The sequence below is a fragment of the Convolutriloba macropyga genome, chromosome 7 (genome assembly GCF_964194025.1).
Source record: "Convolutriloba macropyga chromosome 7, txConMacr16.3, whole genome shotgun sequence".
In the NCBI taxonomy this organism is placed as follows: Eukaryota; Metazoa; Xenacoelomorpha; order Acoela; family Convolutidae; genus Convolutriloba; species Convolutriloba macropyga.
Genome location: NC_134474.1, coordinates 9,563,393 through 9,583,372, shown reverse-complemented (window position 1 = coordinate 9,583,372; position 19,980 = coordinate 9,563,393). Strand labels below are relative to the sequence as shown.

The window sequence follows — 19,980 nt, the reverse complement described above, 5'->3', positions numbered from 1 at the left end:
CTTGTTTCTGCACAAAATAGACCTGTCCTTAATACGATATAGTTTCGAGGCAACAAAAAGTAACCTCAAATATGGGCAAATATCCACAAAGACCAAATTTTTAATGAGGACTCGTAGCATCAAAGCTGTACAGCCAGAGTTTGACGAAAGTAGTAAAAAATTTGATTTTGTTCTTCAAAGTCGAAGATGCTTCTGTCGAGGACGCGGAGAAAAGTCTACAAGTCGGAAATACAACAAAAATGGATAATTTCAAAAGTTTCAGTGATGTTTTAATGAAACCAGATTATTCCAACTCAAAGTGCCGTTAGGTATGAAATGAAAGCATTATATTGTTTCACTGACACCACTAGATGAAGCAGAAAGGATTATTGATTAGCAACACTAAGTTATAGAAATAAAAAGAAAAACAATATTTTGTCGAAACCATAAGATTTATGAGCTTTTCTCTGAAAACTTTGCATTTTGTTGATGAGCTTCATTTGCACGTAATCGGACCTGCTTTTAATTGAGCTTTATTTTCATTTTGTTGTGGTCTGTAAGTAACGTTTAACAAACGAAAGAAAAGCGAAAACATTTTCAAAGGCAGTGCCCAGGAATCGGAACAACATTTTATTGTGGAAGTTGAGTGTGAGACCAAAATCGGCTAGGCTTGCCTCTTGTCTATTAGATCTCATGATCTTTCAAAATGAAATCCAAATAGTCATTTTATGAAACCAGAAATGCGATGTCAACTGGTTAAGTATATATTTAAAATAGCGAAAAGCGCCTTAAACTTAATACCAGAACACTGTCATAGGAAACTGATGTAAAGATAGCCCTTTTTGGAGTTTACAGAGGTTGTATCAGTAAAGTCTAGTTCTGTAATTCCGGTGAATTTGGACGAAATGAGCTAAAGAAGAGTATTTTGTCTCATTTTTAATGAAAGCGTGCGGATTTTTTTTTAAAAAAAATTTGCTTAAGTGTTTGTCGAAAAAAAAACGGATAAAAGAGTTTAGCAACGCTCTTTTATCTTTATAGGTCAAACCAACAACACGTTGACAATTTTACTTATTCAAGCAAAGTTCAGTTATAATTGAGCATAAATAAAGAAAAAAGTGAAGAAAATTTGGGAAATTGGTCTGATGTTCGCAAAATTTTAAAGATCGATTACGCCTTTAAAGAAAGGAAATTAAAAGGTTGTCTTTTCAATAATTTATTCTACGCTGGATGGGCTCTCTAATGATACCACTCAGAACTCTCGACAATGAATATATCGATTGGCTAAAATTGACTGAACAAGGAAAAGCCTCATTGATCATATGGTTTCATATATATAAATTTTCAATTCATAAACTTGATTTTTATTAGTTATTTTTTTTCATTCTGAATCAAATTTATTTATTGCCTAACTGCATGCAAATTCATTGTTCACATCACTGCCTATTTCTTTGAGCTTTAAAATCCAAATCCACCATTGAGTTTTCAAATAAAAATTATTCTTGTAAATTTTATTTGATTATAGATCACGATAACAATGACAATCAAATGCACCCTGCCGTACCTGACGGGGTCCAGAACGACGGCGTCTACTCCGGAGGAACCTCAAGTATCGCGAAACCCGAAGACAAAAGCGAACAGTATTGTCCAGCGCCTCGAATATGTCCGGAGAAATGCACGTGTTCCGGAGGTCTGGTCGATTGCAGCAACAAAGATATGGACCGGGTTCCGTTCAACATACCCGAAGAAGCAACCGAGCTGCGTCTGCACACGAACAAAATTACCCAAATCCCGGACTACGCTTTCGCAAAATTGGGAAAATTGGTCAAACTGGATATCTGCAACAATCACATTCGCGAGTTGAGCCCAAACGCGTTTTCGGGACTGGTTAATGTCCGTCAATTGAACATTTACAGCAACCAGATTGAGGATTTACCGGTTGAAGTTTTCCAAAATTTGCCGGAGTTGAACATCCTACTACTGAATGCAAACCGCATAAATTGTCTTAGAAAGGGCACTTTTGAGAATCTGAACAACTTGCGACTTTTGTCGCTGTTTTTGAACAACATCAGAGCGATTGAGAATGGAACTTTGGACATTCTGAGGTCTACGACTCTGCATTTGGGAAGCAATCCGCTTATTTGTGACTGTAATTTGAGATGGATTACGATGATATCGACCAAGGAATCGTCGGGTGCGAGGTGCGATTTCCCCGCCAGGGTCAAAGACCTCGAAATCCGAAATCTCAAACCCGATGACTTTGTATGCGAGGGCGGAGAGCGGGAAAGAACTGCGAATGCTGGAAGCTGCTTCATCGACTTACCCTGCCCCGATAATTGCCAATGCGATGGTGAAGGTAAAGTTGAATGTGTCAATCAAGATTTGACATCGATACCTCCAAATTTACCCCGATACACTTCCGAACTTGACCTTTCGGGCAACAAAATAAGCAAAATTTTGGCAGACGGCTCTTTCCAGAATTTGCCCAATTTGCGTACCCTCGATTTGTCGAATAACCGGATTGGGAAAATTGAAACTGGCTCCTTCGACGGCGCAACAAATTTGCACAGCTTAGATTTGAAGCAAAATGAGCTATCGCATATTGAAAAAGGTGTTTTTGATCCGTTGAAAAATTTAACGTTTTTGGAGCTGCGAGAAAATTATTTTAAATGTGTGAAAAATTCCACATTTTCGGGGCTGAGGAAACTGACCCATTTAAGCTTGGCTGAAAATATGATAAAAACGATCGAAATCAACACATTCGAAGACCTGCCGCTGTACACGTTGAACTTACTCGGAAACCATTTGATCTGTAACTGTTATATGGGTTGGTTTAACACATGGCTGAACAACAAAAATGGGTTGGTACATGGTAACCCTAGATGTCAACAACCCTCGAATTTGAAAGACTTACCCATTGCAGATCTGAACAACAATGATCTTTCCTGTTCTGATGATGAACAAAATGGGTGTACCCAGGATTCCACATGTCCGGAATTTTGCACTTGTGACAAAAATTTTGTCCAGTGTCGCGAGGTCTCGGTAACTGTTCCCCAAAACATACCTTTGGAAACGACCCATTTGGCAATCAACTCAGCTTTGATTCGGGTTTTCAACCCTCTCGATTTTGAGTACTTGCCGAATTTGGAGGTGTTGGACTTGTCGAGAAACTTCATCGGGAGTATAATTCCGCCCCCCAACAACAGGAATTTTAAAGGGCTGCGACGTTTGAAGAAGTTGAATTTGGGATACAATTATATTAAATGTATCCAGCAAGATTCCTTTACAATGCTTTGGGAACTAGAAGAATTGATTCTAAGCTCCAACGCTCTTTCCCAAATTTTTGATTCGACCTTTCAAAATATGACTCACATTAAAAAATTGGACATTTCTGGAAACCCAATTTACTGTGACTGTAACTTGAAATGGCTCGCTATCCAGAAATGGAGCGAGGGTTTGGAAATTGACGGAAAATGTTCTGAGCCGGAGCGAACAAAAGGACTTGCAATTTCGGACATTCATCGGAAAGATTTCACGTGTCAGGAAAACGAACCACCCTTGTACGTTAATGGAAAATGTGACCCCTGCGTTTTGAAACCCTGCAATGGGGGGACTTGTAGGCTAACTGAAGGAAATGATGATTTTATCTGCGATTGTCAAGAAAATTATGAAGGTCGCTTTTGCGAGAAAACAATAGACTACTGTTACGAAAAGCCATGTCAAAATGGCGCTGTATGTCATTCCGATTCCGACAGTAACAAATTCACCTGTGATTGCCCGAAAGGGTTCGCCGGAACAATGTGTGAACAAAATATTGACGACTGCGAAAATCACGAATGCAAACATGACAGTAAATGTATTGATGGGCTTAACTCGTACACGTGCGATTGTGGGGTGGGTTACAAAGGGGAATTTTGCGAAACTGATATCGACATTTGCGAAATTTCAAACAACCCGTGTATGAATTCCGGCGTATGCGTCGATTTGGGTTCTGATTATCAATGTCACTGTCAACAAGGGTTCAAAGGCAAAAATTGCGAACAGAAAATTGATCTATGCTTGACTAAAATCGGGTCCCCGGTTTGCAAGAATGGCGCGCTTTGCAAAAGCGAAAATTTCGATCAGGTTGTATGCGTGTGCAAAGATGGTTTTAGCGGTTCGCGTTGTGAAAGGCTAGATGAAAAGCCCGAAACTTCAACTGTACGCATAAACCCAATGACCGTTTCGACCAAAAATTCGAATACAAATTATGGTTCGAATTGTGATTCCGAAACATGCACCGAAAAACAAGGATCTTGCCAGTCATTAAACGGTCAAGAATTTTGTCAATGTTTTGACGGTTTTGAGGGCAAAAAGTGTGAACATATTAAAACCATTACGTTTGAAGATAAATTCTCGTCTGTGAAAACTAAAATACCGTGGCCAGATGTTAAAAATTTTACATTTGTCGGAACTTTTGCGGACGAAGCGGGGCTCATTTTCAGCACGGATTTGAAAAATGTTTACTCCTATTGCACTGAATGCTTTTTGATTGTTTACATAAAGAGAAAGCAAGTCAAAGTTAGCATAAAACAACTAAACGAAGGGAAGCCACTCAAAGTTACGAGCGCCGAAATAATAACACCTGGTACTAGCAAGTTTAGCGTTGTGTTATCTCAAAGGTTTATAACTATAATCGACCTAACTTCAGGCGCCATGGAAACTGAAGTTATTCCAAGCACAGCTCAAGCCCCTAAAGTTTCATCAACAAGCGAAGTCGTTGTTTTCGGCTACAACGCAAATCTACCCAAAAAGGCATCAAACCCACCTCTGACAGAAAATGCCAAAGAAATCGGATGTTTGGAGATGTTCCAAGTCAACAATGAAGTTGTTTATTTTGACGCAGAATCGGAGAAAAACGGAATCGGAACCGGGTTTTGCAAGTTTCAGAAAGAGATACAAGAAGATGTCCTCATGGACGATCCAAAAACGGCTGTGGCCCGAATATGCGGTCAGCAAAAAATGCAATATCTTCACTATAACGATTGCCCGAGCACGCGTAAATACAAATATGTCTCGAGGGACGATTGTCCCCCAACTTGCACGAACTTGGTTCCGAACAACGTCGACGGATCCCTCGAAACCGATGGTCAAACGCAATGTTGCAGATTCTCAAGATACCGAGATTACACAGTGCGTTACAGGTGTGAGAAAAAGCCAGCGGTTGTAGTGAAAACAGAAGTTGCGAAAAAATGCGAATGCAAGCCGTGCCCGGCGTGAATTTGGAAGTAAAAGCAGAGCTAATTTTCACAGAATTATGAACACTTTTAGATTGTTATTTTCAGAATTTTCTAGAACTTTCTTGACTTCCTTGAAGAAAGTGGGGAAGTGGATTTTCACTACTCTTAATTTTGTGTTACTTATAGTTGAAAAGAACTCTTATAGTTTAAGAGAGTATTGTATGCGAAATGGGACTCAAAAAGAGCGTTTTAGTTTCCTTCTTAGCCTAATGTTATACTATACTATTATAAATAAATTTAATACTACTATTACTGTTGCATATACTTAATTTGAATTAGTGTATTCTTATTCTCAATTAATTAATTGCCTGTCGTGTTAATTAATTAATTGGCGATTAGTTGCTGTTAATCACGTGACCCCAGATCATAGTTTGCAATTCAGTGTTTAGTATATGCAGTCGTTTTTAACCCAAACTAGCAATTAGTTCTGTTATATCCGTCTTGCTTGCTATTTCAGATCAGAATTGCAAAAATGCAAAACAAAAATTAGTGAAATATTTCTGAGCGAAATTTTGAGTCGGTAAAAGACAAAGAGACTTTATACTCGCCGCTTAAATGGGAGTATACAAAGAGAGTTTAACTTAAAAGTTCTAAAGACAAAAGGAATGGAATTAAAAATTTTATTATAAAAACAGTTAAGGCGGTACAATATGAATAATGAGTTAAGCAATATCGATATCATATGTTTACTTTATCAATCTATTGAGCAAGTGTGTGGTGACAATTGAAGAGAGGAATATTAGATGGCTAACTAAATTGGGATTGAAGTGAACAAATGGTTGAAGTGAACGATACTGAATAACTGGTTGATATAAAAACCAGCTTCCTATATATAGTCAGCAAAGTGGGAATTAATTTCCCATATTTTTAAAAGTGGGATAAAACATCCCATATTAGTTTTTGGGATAAAAGTTCCCATTTTATTTTTGGGATAAAAGTTCCCATTTTCTCATTTTCAGTACATCCAACCGGCGACTTAGCGGGTTTTGTTGTAACTAGCTGGATATACAAGGTTAGACATAAAAATTTAGATATAAAAATTTACAGACATGTTTAAAACAAAATTAAGAATAAGATGGTTTCTAGAATAAGAATAAGTTTCTAGTTTTAGTTTCCTTCAAGTTGATTTATTCTGTTTTGCAAAAATTTTATTCGGTTCATTAGATTCGCGTTCTTCTTCTTCTCTCGTAAGAAGTTTTGCTCCAGTCCCAGCGTGTATGTGTCCCGCTCGTTATTGAGGTCTGCGGTTATGAACTGGTAGGGGACTGTTAAGTTCTGTCGGTCGAGGGATATATTCTTTAGTCGATATGTCTTTAATTTTGAGTTATAAGATTGAATCTTATAAATATTTCCCTCTGGTAGCACTCTGTATTGGAGGCCCCAGTCAAAGTTTGGGTGTCCTCTAAATTGTCTATTCCTCGTTCTTTCTTCGTTGAATTTCTGTTTTTCCAATCTCTGGCTCATGCTAAGGATTCGTGGCTGTATAGGGCAAATTGTAGCTGTGGGTTTCATGTGGGTGGCTGTCGGAGCAATCGTAACTTCTGTTAAATCCAATTTTTTTCTCTCCCGGTATTGATAGTGTGAATACTCTTCCCTGGTGTAGTTCGTACTGGTTGTTGTTCTGGTGGTTCCTGTTGCTGGCCCATCAGTTCCTCGAAGGTATCGGGGAGAATGAAGTCATCTAGGTCTGGCATGTCATCGTCACCTTCGTATCCTAAATTCTAAAAATAGAAATAACATAAATGTGTAGTATGGATAAGATATTTATTTTCTATATATATAACAAACTAATTATTTGTGTTTTTATTTATAGTCGTGTATATTTTTTAAAGTCATTATTGCTTTTATACGGGAGAAATTGGATTATCTCCATTTTCTTCTATTGCAACATTGTTTTCATGTCTTTCATTTCTAATTGCACTATATAATGGGTGCGGAATATGTGGATATAGATTAAAGTGTGTTTCTTTCATTTCAGTTACTAAATGTTCAGCATCATCTGGCTGTTTCTCATTGGTTGTCTCATTTTTAAAGATAGAAGTCATAATAGAAGTGAACAGAATATTGTAAGTGGCAAATAAGATGATTTTGCCAAAATTAACAGAAGCTCCTGTTATTTTATGTATTTGTAGGGCTTTTACAATTGTTACAACAATTTGAATAATAAATTTCAAGAAAAGAAAAGCGGCAAAATAAATTCCACATTGCTCTAAGATAAATTGTGTATAACCGAACATTTCTATATAGCGGTTATCAAAGAAATTAGGAGAAATAAAAGAGTCTAAGTAGACTGTTCTCATTGGATAGTTAAGATAAGTTCTATCCTCACTTTTAAAATTATCTTGAGAAACAACAAGTTCTTTAGAGAAAGTTTGTATAGCATCTTTCATTTCGTTATTGAATTTAATTCCGCGCCAAAATTTCTTTAATTCTTGATCAGTAAATAAATATATTTCATCACTATCCTGGAATTTGTATTTAGTTAATCTTTGTGGAGCAATATTAGGCTCAAAAACAGAGGGTCCTTTGACTCTAGTTATACCCGGTGTTAGTTCAACCCAGGAGTTATCATCTTCAATATCTAATTGAAATAAATTATCGTGTTTATCTACACATGATCGTTCTTCAGCGCTAGTGTATGTCTTCCTAGTAATTGGATCAACGAAATGTATTTTATTTTGATACATTATAGGAATTCTATTATAACATTTTTCCATAATTTGTAAGGGTGAGAAATACTGTGGGCAATGATATAGCCATGCAACATTATCATTTGTCTCTAAGAACATTGAGCGATTATTTGTTAGTAAGAATCCAGCCATACGTGGATTACTATGCGAATAGACTAAATTTGTTCTCTTTATAGCACGTTCTAACTCACAATCGGTTTTTATCATTTGCAAATCTAAAAGCTGTAGTCTTCTTATATTAGTATATTCGTAATAGTCAAATTTCGTTCCCATATGGGCTTCATTATTTATTCCTGAGTGCAGATCAATATTTGGCTCTCCATTTGTATATGAAGTTCGTTTTACGAGCAATTTGCCTCTTGTGCTATTTACATAAGTATTTTTTACAACATTTGGAATTGGTTTTTTTGCCTTTCCTGTATCCATATCGAATCCTCCTTCATAATGTATATATAATGAGCTATAAGGAGTAGGATAAACTATTTTGTTTGAGTCGCAAATTGACTGTGGATTATTATAAATCTGAAAAATGAAAGTATTTCGTGGCCCTTTAAATGGTTGCGCACGTCTAATAACAGCTTCTGTTGATTCAGGTTCAGTTTCATATTCTCTTACTATATAATATTTTCTATCTATTTGTATCATTTTTACTGGAGCTGTGTGTAATTCTTCTATTATACAATTTTCTCTATTTTCCCATGTATATGCATAAGGATCAGTTGATCCACTGTCACAGCCATTTTTGTTTAGGCTACAAGGCAGAGGAATATTATAGTGGTTATTTACCGTTCCATCCTCTAAATTTACTAGTAATTTGATATCTTGCATATATGTCTCGTAAGTATCGTGGTAGATCCATCCTGTTTCTGTGCACTCATTACTGTATTTATCACTAACGTCGCCCTTATTTATAACTGTTTGTTTCTTTACATTTTTTGTAAATGGAACTTTGTTAGTGTTAATAGTCGCGGAGCCTGTTTTCTTAGCTTCAAGACATTGCTCGGCTGTTAATTTAATATCTGAGCTAATAGTTGCTTGTGTAGCGGATAAACCACTATCGTCAAAAGTATCACAATACCACTTTAGGCGTTGATGTGTAGCTTTACACATAGTTGCTTCTAATTTAGTCTTATAATTGCGCTGCATAATAGTAGCAGTTGCCTCACTTACTTTTATTTTCTCAGTATCGATATCGCATGGAGCTATTTTGTTTAATGAGTACATTTTATTAGAATCTATTTTAGAACAATCAAAGTGTCCTACTTTTACTTTCTTTAGAGTATTTTTAAATTCGGAGTCTGCGTTGGCTCCATTTATTGAAAGTAGTGTGGAAATTATTAGAGGTACAATTACAGGTACTCTCATATTGAAAGGGTAGAAATTTGAACAAAGAAGAATTATAAATTTACTTACTTCGATTATTTCGTCCAACACTTCTGGATCGGGCTCGGGGAACTGAAAGCTGGTTAGCTCAACTGTTTCTTGTTCTGAATTCATCTTAATATTCAATTATGTTAGTGAAGGTATGAATGCTTGAAGGGATTTTAAATTCGAAGTTGAATTTTAAGGCAGCGAATAGACTTGATGTGTCTTTCACTAGAAAAGTCTCTGTGGTTAAATCGGAAAAGAGGAAAGTAGCGTAAATAACGCTTAAGTCGTTAGCAGGAAAGAAAGTGGATTTCAATTTGGCTAGTTTGCCGTTGATTCTGATAAACATTTAAATGCTGACTAAGAGATGAAGAAGGAAGAATGATTTTTTGTGTTTTTGCTCCCTTATTTATAGTGTGTAAAATGGGCTGTTTCATCTCACTTTTAGAAATATGTCTCAAATATTCCCATTTTTAGTGACGGTTTCTGTCTTTTTATTGGTTGGGAAGATATTCCCATTTTTTAGACCAGTTTGTGCAATTTCATTGGTTTTCATAGTTTGGGAATGTTTATCCCATTTTTCTATTCAAGTTTTCATTTTTTATTGGTTTTTAGAGTTGGAGTTTCTATTCTCCTTTTATTTATAAATGATAGAATTTGATTGGCTAATAATAAAATCTTTTTGTTCTGTGTATTTAAAATTTTATTTCTTTTTATCCTTTAAAGCGTCCCATGGAATAGGATCATTAAATAACTTTGTAGCAACTGCTTGTCTACCAGACCTTCTGGGTTCAGTAGGATATAATTTTTCATTTATTGATTTATTAGCTAGTGGGGTTGTAGGTTGTGTAGTAATGACTTGTGAACTACTCTGAAAGTTAAAGGGACTTATATCATGTGCTAATGGTTGGGGGGAATGAGGTGTTTGTGGATAACTAAGAGGTCCTCTTGGATATGGGGTAGATATATGCTGTGGCCTAAATGACTTACTAGGCGAAGTAACTTGCTGTTGTGTGTTAAATAATGTTCGGAGTCCTAATGTGTCAATGCCTGAATCAATCGGAGGGTTATTGCTACTACATCTAGTAGTAGTATTAGTAGAAGTAGTAGTAGTGGGTCTACTATTTGGGAGTTGAGGCGGCGTTTCAACATTGTTGAATACTGGCCAAGGCATATAGTGCATAAAATTACTAGGTTGGGTAGTATTAAATTTGTTTATGTAATGCCTGTTATAGTTATCATAGAATTGTTCGGGTTCAGCATATACAGTAGTATAATCGGCAATTAAGGGTTGTATTTCTCTTTCCTTCGGAAAATATTCTACTATATGGTTTCTATGCACTACTCTTTTTTGTTGCGTCTCGTCTCCTTGTATTTCATATGTTGTATTAGTTATATGTTTTGTAACAGTGTATGGACCGGACCGAAGTGATTGTAGCTTCTTAGATATAAGCAAGCTCTTAGAATGATTTTCTAGTAGGACTTTGCTTCCAATGCTGATTGGTCGTCCGAGCTTAAATCTATTCCTATATTCATGGGCTTTATTTGTAACTTGACGACAACGAGTATAAGTATTGCAATATATGTTCTTAAAATCTGTTTCGCGTTGTAGTACAGTATTGGATAATCTATTTTGTAGTAGATTATCTACCTTTTCGTTTTTACACGAATTTTTACAATGTGTATGCGACGGCAAGTCCTGACAATATTGAGATATACAATTCTTCTTATTATCCCGCAGCAATCCTAGTCTAAGTGAAATAGGTATTTGTGGCTTTATTCCAAATATAATCTCGTACGGCGTATAACCAGTACTATAATTCACTGCTGTATTATGCGCAAATGCAAATTTGTCAACAAATTTTGCCCAATTGTTTCCAGTAGTATTTAGAAAATGCCTAAGGTAGTTTGTAAGGTGCTTATTTTGGATTTCTACTTTCCCGTTAGTCCAAGGGGAATATGCTGTTCGTGGCCTCAGTGTAATTCCAAGCTCAAAAGTCCAGTTTACAAAATCACTACTCATAAAAGCAGTACCGTTATCATGTACTATGTGCTGAGGTATTCCGAAGATAGTTATAAATTTCTCCATTTGTTTTATAGTCTCGTCAGAAGTAGCGGACTTAACAGCATATACTTGTACATATCTAGAGAATGAATCTACAATTACAAGACAGTAGTGTTTGCCATTACTAGAAGGCCGAAAAGGTCCTTTATGGTCTATATGTATAGTGTGGAAGGGAGTTGTCTCCAATTCGCCCCATTGTTGTAAGGGTGCTTCGTTTAAATCGTGTCTTTTACTTTTATTCTTTTGACAATCTAAACAATCGTGGATTAACATTGTAACCCATTTATACATTCCAGGCCAGTAAAAGAATCTGGATATATTGTTTAGGGTACTAGCATCGCCACGGTGGCCACTCATAGGGTTACTATGTGCTAGCTCGAAGCACTTTAGAAATAGTGAGATAGGAATACATATCTTTAGTTCGAACGAACCATTCTCATTAGGTTTATTGTAACATAGTAGTTTATAACTCTCATCTAGTAGTAGTAACTTATATATACTCTTGTAAGCCTTTAATGCTTTACATTGTCGAGTCATATAGTAGTGTTCAGGTTCTTTGCCTGATTCTATCCATTTCCGTACTATACGTAATACAGGGTCTTTATTTTGTTCTTGTAGTATAGTGTCAATATCTAGTTGTGCCTTTTTAGCAAATTCAGTTAACTTCGTTAGCAAATCAGAGCAATCTGATTTGACATTCTCATTATGTAGTGCTGTTGACTCTATAATAGTATAATGCTTTGTACGCTCCTTGTAGATTTCTTTTGCCTTCTCTAGTGCATGTATTAATGTTGGATCGACTAAATTATCTATAACATCACTAAATTCGTCGTCATTATATCCTGAGTCGTCCAATTCTACATAGTTTACTTCTTCTTGTATTTCACTATATGTATTATCCGATTGTTTACTATCTGTGAGCTTAACTATTTGATTTATATTTTTGCCAAATTTGAAATAGTCGGCTACATTATGTATAGCATTACAAGAGTCTGTAAATCCTTCGGGTGCGTCAGAAATACTAAAATCATTATCCGATATATTCATTACTTTTCTTGTTCCACCTTGTACTTGTGCTAGTATAGGATAAGAATCGTTAGACGAGTTTGTTTTATCCTCTTTGTGCAATACAGAGTAAGAGACTGGCTTTAAATCCGAAGTGTAGAAATTTATATCCTTAGGTATTGTTTTATGTTCAATCTGAAATTTCTTCGCTTCCTCTATTGGGACTTGTCGACTCAGTAAATCAGGAAATGCTAAGTTCTTGCCTTCGGTGTATATAATTTTTAAGTTCTGGAATTTGGTTAGGACGACTTGATATTTGAAAAATCTGTGCGAAAGTTGTCCGCGCCTAGACCATAAAAATAGTATTGGCCTGTGATCGCAAAAGAGGTATATGGGAAATGGCGATCCTATTAAATAGAATTCATACGTTTGTAGTGCGGATATAATTCCGCATAATTCTCTATGCTGTGGGGACATTTTCTGTTCAGCTTTGTCGAATACTCTAGAGTTCGCTGATACAATTCTTTTTCTATCAGGGAATTGTTGTATAAGTATACAACCAGTGCCTAAGTTAGACGAGTCAGCATGTATATGAAATGGGTAGTTCGCATTTGGAATTGCTAGTGATATATCATGTACGAACTTTTCTTTTAGTATATTGAATACTTTCTCGTGTTCTTCTTCCCATTTGAAATTTACATCGCCTCTTGTTAAATCGTACAAAGGCTTAGCATCTATATGAAAATTTATCACATAGTTCGAGTAGAATCCCATTGCTCCTAATACGCTAAGAACGTCAGTTTTCGATTCGGGAGTCTTTAAGTTTCTAATGTCGTCAATACGCGATATAACTGGAGAAAGTGTATTTTCTGATATAACGTGTCCGAGAAATTTTACTTTTCGTAAGAAGAACATTGTTTTATCCGGTGCGGCTTTTAAGTTAGCCTTTCTTAATAGAGCATGATATTCTTTTATTATATTGAACATTTCCTCTTTAGTATTAGATTGTAGTAGTGTATCGTCAATATATGTAATAGCCTTCTTTTCTTTTATAAGAGGTCCGAATGCATAGCGCATTAATTTACTAAAGAAATTGGGTAGTGGTTTTAATCCGTAGAAGCCGACTTGATAAGTATATTGTCTTCCTCCTATTATAAATCCTGTTAACTTTTGTGTTTCGGGCGTTAGCGGCACTTGATGATAAGCACAAGAAAGATCGCTGCTTGTAAAATATGATCCATTTACTCGGGTTATTAGAACTTGTAGTGGTTCTAACGGCCAACTTGAATTACTTGTGTCAGTAATAGAGTTTAGATAGCGAGCATCTATTACTAGTTTGACGTAATCCTTCTTGGGAAGGATTATGATTGGGTTAACGAACCAGCTATTCATATCGTCATGCTCATCTAGTTCTCTTATAATGCCTGCTTGTATTAACTCGTCCATCAGTAATTCGAGTTTATCCCTTAAATGGAAGGGTACTTTACTAGGTCTTTGCATTTTGAATTCTGCATTTTTTATTAGGGGTATATTAAATTGTTGTTTAGTACGGCCAATGTCATATTTATGATGTGAATATACATCGTTGTCTGTAAGTAGTATATCTGCAAGTCGAAAGAATTCGTTCTCAGTCAAGTCGGTTTGTGTAAAATCGAATTTTTGTAGGAATTCCGTTTTATTGAAGTGAGTATTTTGTCCAGCATGTACACTTGTAGTAAATTTATCTATTAATTCTTTTACTTGATATTTTGAGCGGAATATTGGAAATTGTTCTCTTGATTTGGGTTGGCATATCTTTTTTGCCTCTTTAGAAAAGTCAGTGGCAATATCATCCTCGCTTTTACATTTCTCTACTAGTTCTCCTGCGGATAGCTCCATTATTTCGGCGATATGCTCGTCAGTGAGAGGACGATTTTCTATATTGTTTAATAACTGTAATTCTTTGCCACTAATGTATACATAAATAGTTATTCCCGTGTGCTTAAAGTGTTCTTCTAGTTCTTTAGCTATTCTTTTCCACAATCTGGGGTCTCCGCCACATGCTATCTTAGGCATAGCAATACATCTTATTCCGTCAAGCATAAGTGTCTTTTGTAGTTCACAAAATACTGAACAAGTTTTACTTGCTTCGTATGGGGGAGAGTTATAATATTCCTTCATTACAAGACTATATATAATTTGCTGACTATACTCATCTTGAAAATGTATTAGTTCGTGGTCTACCTTATTCTCCGATCCTATAATTTTAAAGTATTGTAGAATATTCCTCTTTAAGTTGGGGTATCTTTTAATAAGGGAGGCAGTAAAGCCTTTGTCTAATACTAAGTCTCTAGATATAGTATGGATAATAGGCATATTAGCGTCGAATATCGAATGTTCGTCAAAGTTAATATACCTAATACACTCAGCAGTTAGGTCAGTGGATTCGGATATAGTATTTGTAGTTGTATTTAGCATAAAACAACTATCAAGCTCTTCGCATTTATTTATAACAGAATAAGTAAATTCGTTACAGTCACGAATACTGTATTTTTGTGTATTGTTTGTAATATCACATATAGTAAATCCAATTATCCCTTTATTTAGTGTAACTTGATGATTTTTGTGGTTTTCGATGAGCAGGGGAATTTGTTTTTCGTTCTTAGTACAAATAGTATTTATAAAGCACAACTCGGTTTTTACTGTAGTCCTATTAGGTACAAAAGAAGTGCCTTTCAGAAATATATCTTGCTCACTACACTTGTGCTTGTAGAGAAATGTAGACTTAGGTGGGATATATAGAGGCTGGTGTATTATCACTGCGTTCAATTTAGAGACTTGGGGATATTCCTTTTCATTATTTAGCGAGCCATAACTAAGAACTCCTTTATCACTAGTCTTCAGTTCTACTGCTGGAATATCAAAGTATAATGCTTTAAGAAATGTATGACAAAAATCTACTCCTAATAAACTAGAAGTTTTCTCCTCAGTAACCCATACTCTATGATTTGCTTTATATTTCCCGTCTGTATCAAAGTATGAAGTTAGTATAGTGTAGCCTATCATGCGTATTTCGGAACCGTTATAGGTTCTTGTTTTATTGCCTGAAGTCTGGATATTTATTTGTTGCCCCAATTGGTTAAGCTCAAGAAATGTTGGGTAATTTATGATAGTGCAAGTTGATCCTGGGTCGATCATGAATTCTATTTCTAAGCCACTATGTTTTTTATTGTCTCCGGTAGCAAAGTGATATAAGTTCAAGAAAATTCGGGCTTTGGGATTTGATGTGATATTCTTATTTTTCGGAGACCGTATTAGTTTAAAGGGAATAAATCTGAGATAGCGTCACAATAGTCAACATTGTTTTCTTCCTGTTGAATCCAACGAACGTTATTTTCATTTTGTGTATTATAAGACTTTGTGTCTTGTTGTAAAGTAGGCCTTGTATTACTATGGGCTTGATTTCTATTGAATTGGCTGTTTTCACGCTCATAAAATTGTTTAGCAGCATATTCATTTTGCCGAAATGAATTCTCTCGGGGAAATCTTTGGTCATATTGCTTATTTTGGTTAAATCTATTGCCGTACTTGTAGCCGTTCTGGTTATTATAGAAAGAATTCGGGTTTTGAGCTCGGTTGTTATAACTATTATTTCTACTATTATATTGGTTGTTATTCCAAGCACCTCGTCTGTAGTTATTACTAAATGTAGGCTTGGTCTCTTTTTGCTCTAATAATTCTTTTCTTATCTTTTGTACTTCGTCGTCTAACTTCTTTTTGTTACAAGTAGAAATAGAGTGTCCGTGGTTTCTACAATACTCACAGAACCTAGTATTATTGGCTCGTCCTTTTATATTCGGGTCTCTATTGAAGTTGCTTGTATTTTGTATAGCACTTACTTCATTACTTTTTATTAAGCTTGTAAGTTCCTTAATTTGTGTCTCTAAGGACGATATTTTGTCTGAAGGTTGTTTAGCCGAATTCTCATTAATAACTATACAAGTTAAATCTTGTGTTATCAGATGTTCTTTTAAATCGTCCCAACTTTCGTTAGGTTTCTTAATACGCCGTTCATGTGCTTTTCGCTTTAATGAGGGGGGTTGCAGTCCCCTTATAGCAAAATCAATATATTTCTGTTCTCTTTGTCTAGATTGTATTACTGCTTCTTGCGCTCGATCAGCATTAGCTACATTTGTTAAGTCTTCTGGCCAACCTTTATCAACCGCGTGCTTGACTCTATGAAAATAATTTTTTATTAATTCGCCTTCTTGTCTAGAAGCATTTTCTACTTCTAATCTATGCTTAAATTTATCACGACCGTCAGTAAATCTATCAAGAAAGTCATTTTTAATATCATTTAAGACTTTAGCCTCATCGATAGTATTAAACCATTCTAAGGCTGTATCGGTTAAAAGGGACCCAAATAGAGATCTCTGTCTATTTTCATAACTCTTTTTCTTATCAGGATCAGTAGGAACAACTCCTAACGAAAATTTTACTTTTTGATCAACAGAATTCCAAAAGTCAAGAGCACTCTGACTGGGATCGTTACCTGAAAAAGTAGTTAAAGACACATTACTCAAAGAAATAGGAGCATCAGCCATTTTTATTTAAAATACTTGGACGTTTGCCAAGTCTTTATTTTATCTAAGATAAATTAAGTGTTTCTGTAAGTACCAGAGACAACTTTAGATAGTCTAAGAATTACGTCCTCTGGGTACAATTTATTTTTATTTGAGAACTTAGAAATTTTTCTAAGTCTTTTATTAAAGTCAGATAACTGACGAAAGATAGAAAATTTTAGTAATAGCTGATACAATTTTAACATATGATTTAAAACAAAGTGTTAGGTTCGACTTATTTAAGTCAGAACATAGAAATGAGACAACTTGGAAACTTTTCCTAAGTTTTTTGCCTCGCAACAGATTTTATTTAAGTTAAAGATTAAAGTTAAAGTCTTTAAAACATAGAATTTACTAACCTTGAGTGAGCCTCACTGGTCGCACCAATTTATACTCGCCGCTTAAATGGGAGTATACAAAGAGAGTTTAACTTAAAAGTTCTAAAGACAAAAGGAATGGAATTAAAAATTTTATTATAAAAACAGTTAAGGCGGTACAATATGAATAATGAGTTAAGCAATATCGATATCATATGTTTACTTTATCAATCTATTGAGCAAGTGTGTGGTGACAATTGAAGAGAGGAATATTAGATGGCTAACTAAATTGGGATTGAAGTGAACAAATGGTTGAAGTGAACGATACTGAATAACTGGTTGATATAAAAACTAGCTTCCTATATATAGTCAGCAAAGTGGGAATTAATTTCCCATATTTTTAAAAGTGGGATAAAACATCCCATATTAGTTTTTGGGATAAAAGTTCCCATTTTATTTTTGGGATAAAAGTTCCCATTTTCTCATTTTCAGTACAACTTCCCCAGTCGACTCCGAGTGGGTATCTGGCGAGATAAACATTCGTCCCTCAAGAATATTGTAAGATAATTATTCAGCAATATCTAATTATTGCAGATATTCAAATAATTGCAACGTGCTTCAGCTGCAACATAGGACAATGCCGTTGTGTCTGATCATTATTTTTTAATCTTGGCAAAAATTTAGAAGAAAAAAGAAGAATTCTGAGCAAAAATAAAAAAAAAATCAGAGGAATTAAATCAAAAGAATTTAATTCAAAAGTACACCTGTGAAGATTCCAAAAAAAATCGAAAGAAAAGTTCAAAGTTTTTTTTAGAAATTTTAAAGTTGTCTCTTTGCAGTTTTTAGAACATTGTATTGCTGGATGGAATTACGATAAATTATGCTTAGTTGCCACAACTTAGACTGCTCTATAAAAAATACATATCTGATGTATTTTTGTTCCAAAATATCTCTAAATCACACGCAACCTAATCCCAGAAAACTGCGCAAGTTTAGATATAATGCGTCTATGAGAACCAATGAGATCTCAGCTCAACAGAAACGAAGTTACAAGAATCTTGCAAAATAATCATTTCTCTCGCCGGAACTTGCCTAAAAACAGTCATCTTGCAACATAGCTACCGTCCTACAAAATTTTTCAAGATAATTATCTGGTTTCGACTAGCACTAAACCTCTGATTACAAAAATTTCACATAAGCAATTACTTTGATCTCAAAAATTAAAACTCTGCATTCAGATTAATGAATTTATTTCGCAAAATGAAATACCAGCTGCAAATCCAAAAATATTTTTCTTATCTCTGACTGTAATTTTGACAGGCAAGACCTTTCGACTATTCTAAATGAAGTCATGCATCGAACAGTTGACGTTTTTTGTTAGAAACCATAACAGATTCATTTGTTCGGCAAAAGATTTAAAATAACTGCAATGAGATTTAAGAAAAAATTAAGATCTTGTTGAAAAATCATCACCATAGATATGCAACAAATATTAAAGAGTAAACGCTTGTTGTGCAAAACCTGATATGAAAAGTTTTGCTCGATGTTTTACTATCAGTAGTATGCTGCTGTGTCTTACTTTTTTAAAATCAAAACTGTCCTTAACGATTAAAAAAAAGTCAGCAGTTTTTTACAATTCTGAAAAACCAAATTGTCGCAACGAAATAAAATCAATGATAAACAAAAAAACACCTAATAAAAATCATCAAAATGTGACGTTTACAATTTTTCGTTAATTATTAAACAAAGTTGAAGCTTTTTTAAATCACTTGTTAGGTGAAAAAAAGAAAACAAGATAATCCAGATGCGTAATTTCTTCAATCAATTTTTTTCCTTTACAAATTTATCTCCAAGGACCATTCAGAAATGCGTCTCCAAGTACCATCCAAAAACTGGGTGCAATCGTTGATCAAAGATTAGAGTTCAGATTGGCTTAGACGACTTATCACGAGAACGATAAGTAGAAAGAATGATACTTTCTGAGAACATGAAGGTTGATTATTGAATAAACAAGGAGGCTCGTTAATGTGCGTTCGCACATGATGTTGCTACCGGCGCTCATCTACATTTTTGACTTAACTGTATTTTGACTTACATTTTTGACAAAGAGAAAATCAAAAACAGATTTTTGAGATTTTAAAAAATCGCTACACAACCAAACTAATAATTGAATTAAATAATGCCATGTCTCTTTACAACGAGATCTGCCATTAAAAAGACTACGAGAAAAAAAACAACCAAAAAAGCAACAAAAGCAAAACAAAAACAAAACTAATATATAAGAAGCACCTAGTAAAAACGTCAAATTACAATCAGACAAAACCCTAACGACACAGATTTACTTTTTCCTAACTAAAGCAGCAGATAGTATTTATCTTAATGAGATTAGGCAACATGTCAACAAATAGAAAAAACAAGGAGGCGAAATTGAAAAATCAATCATTTGAAAAATCAACCAAACAGTTTCAAAAGTATTCAAAATCATTAAAAATCATTAGCTTTTAGCAAAATATTTCTTGATAATTTTATTAAAAAGTCAAAATGAAACGAACAGGTCCTGTTTTTGGTTAGACTAATCCATAGGAACGGACTAAAACTTTAGAAAAACTCAAAAAAATGCGAACAACAAATTACAGACTTTGCGAAAACTTAACTTAGTGAAGCCATTAAAATCATTAG

The 19,980-nt window shown here is 34.9% G+C and overlaps 2 protein-coding genes across 7 annotated transcripts in view; both read left to right on the top strand.

Annotated features, from left to right (window-relative positions):
* LOC142342586 (uncharacterized) overlaps positions 1 to 5,650 on the top strand; it is a 40,884-nt gene extending 35,234 nt beyond the window's left edge. For all 6 annotated transcript variants that reach the window (XM_075393966.1, XM_075393967.1, XM_075393970.1 and 3 more), the window contains one exon: positions 1,502 to 5,650. In XM_075393966.1, the coding sequence (XP_075250081.1) occupies positions 1,502 to 5,235 (3,734 nt within the window). In that variant the 3' untranslated portion in view covers positions 5,236 to 5,650. The remainder of the gene's footprint in view (positions 1 to 1,501) is intronic.
* Positions 5,651 to 13,746: 8,096 nt separating this feature from the next.
* The window catches only part of LOC142342934 (uncharacterized), a 17,098-nt gene continuing 10,864 nt past the window's right edge, over positions 13,747 to 19,980 (top strand). Inside the window, exon 1 of the mRNA XM_075394613.1 lies at positions 13,747 to 13,861. Within this exon, the coding sequence (XP_075250728.1) occupies positions 13,747 to 13,861 (115 nt within the window). The remainder of the gene's footprint in view (positions 13,862 to 19,980) is intronic.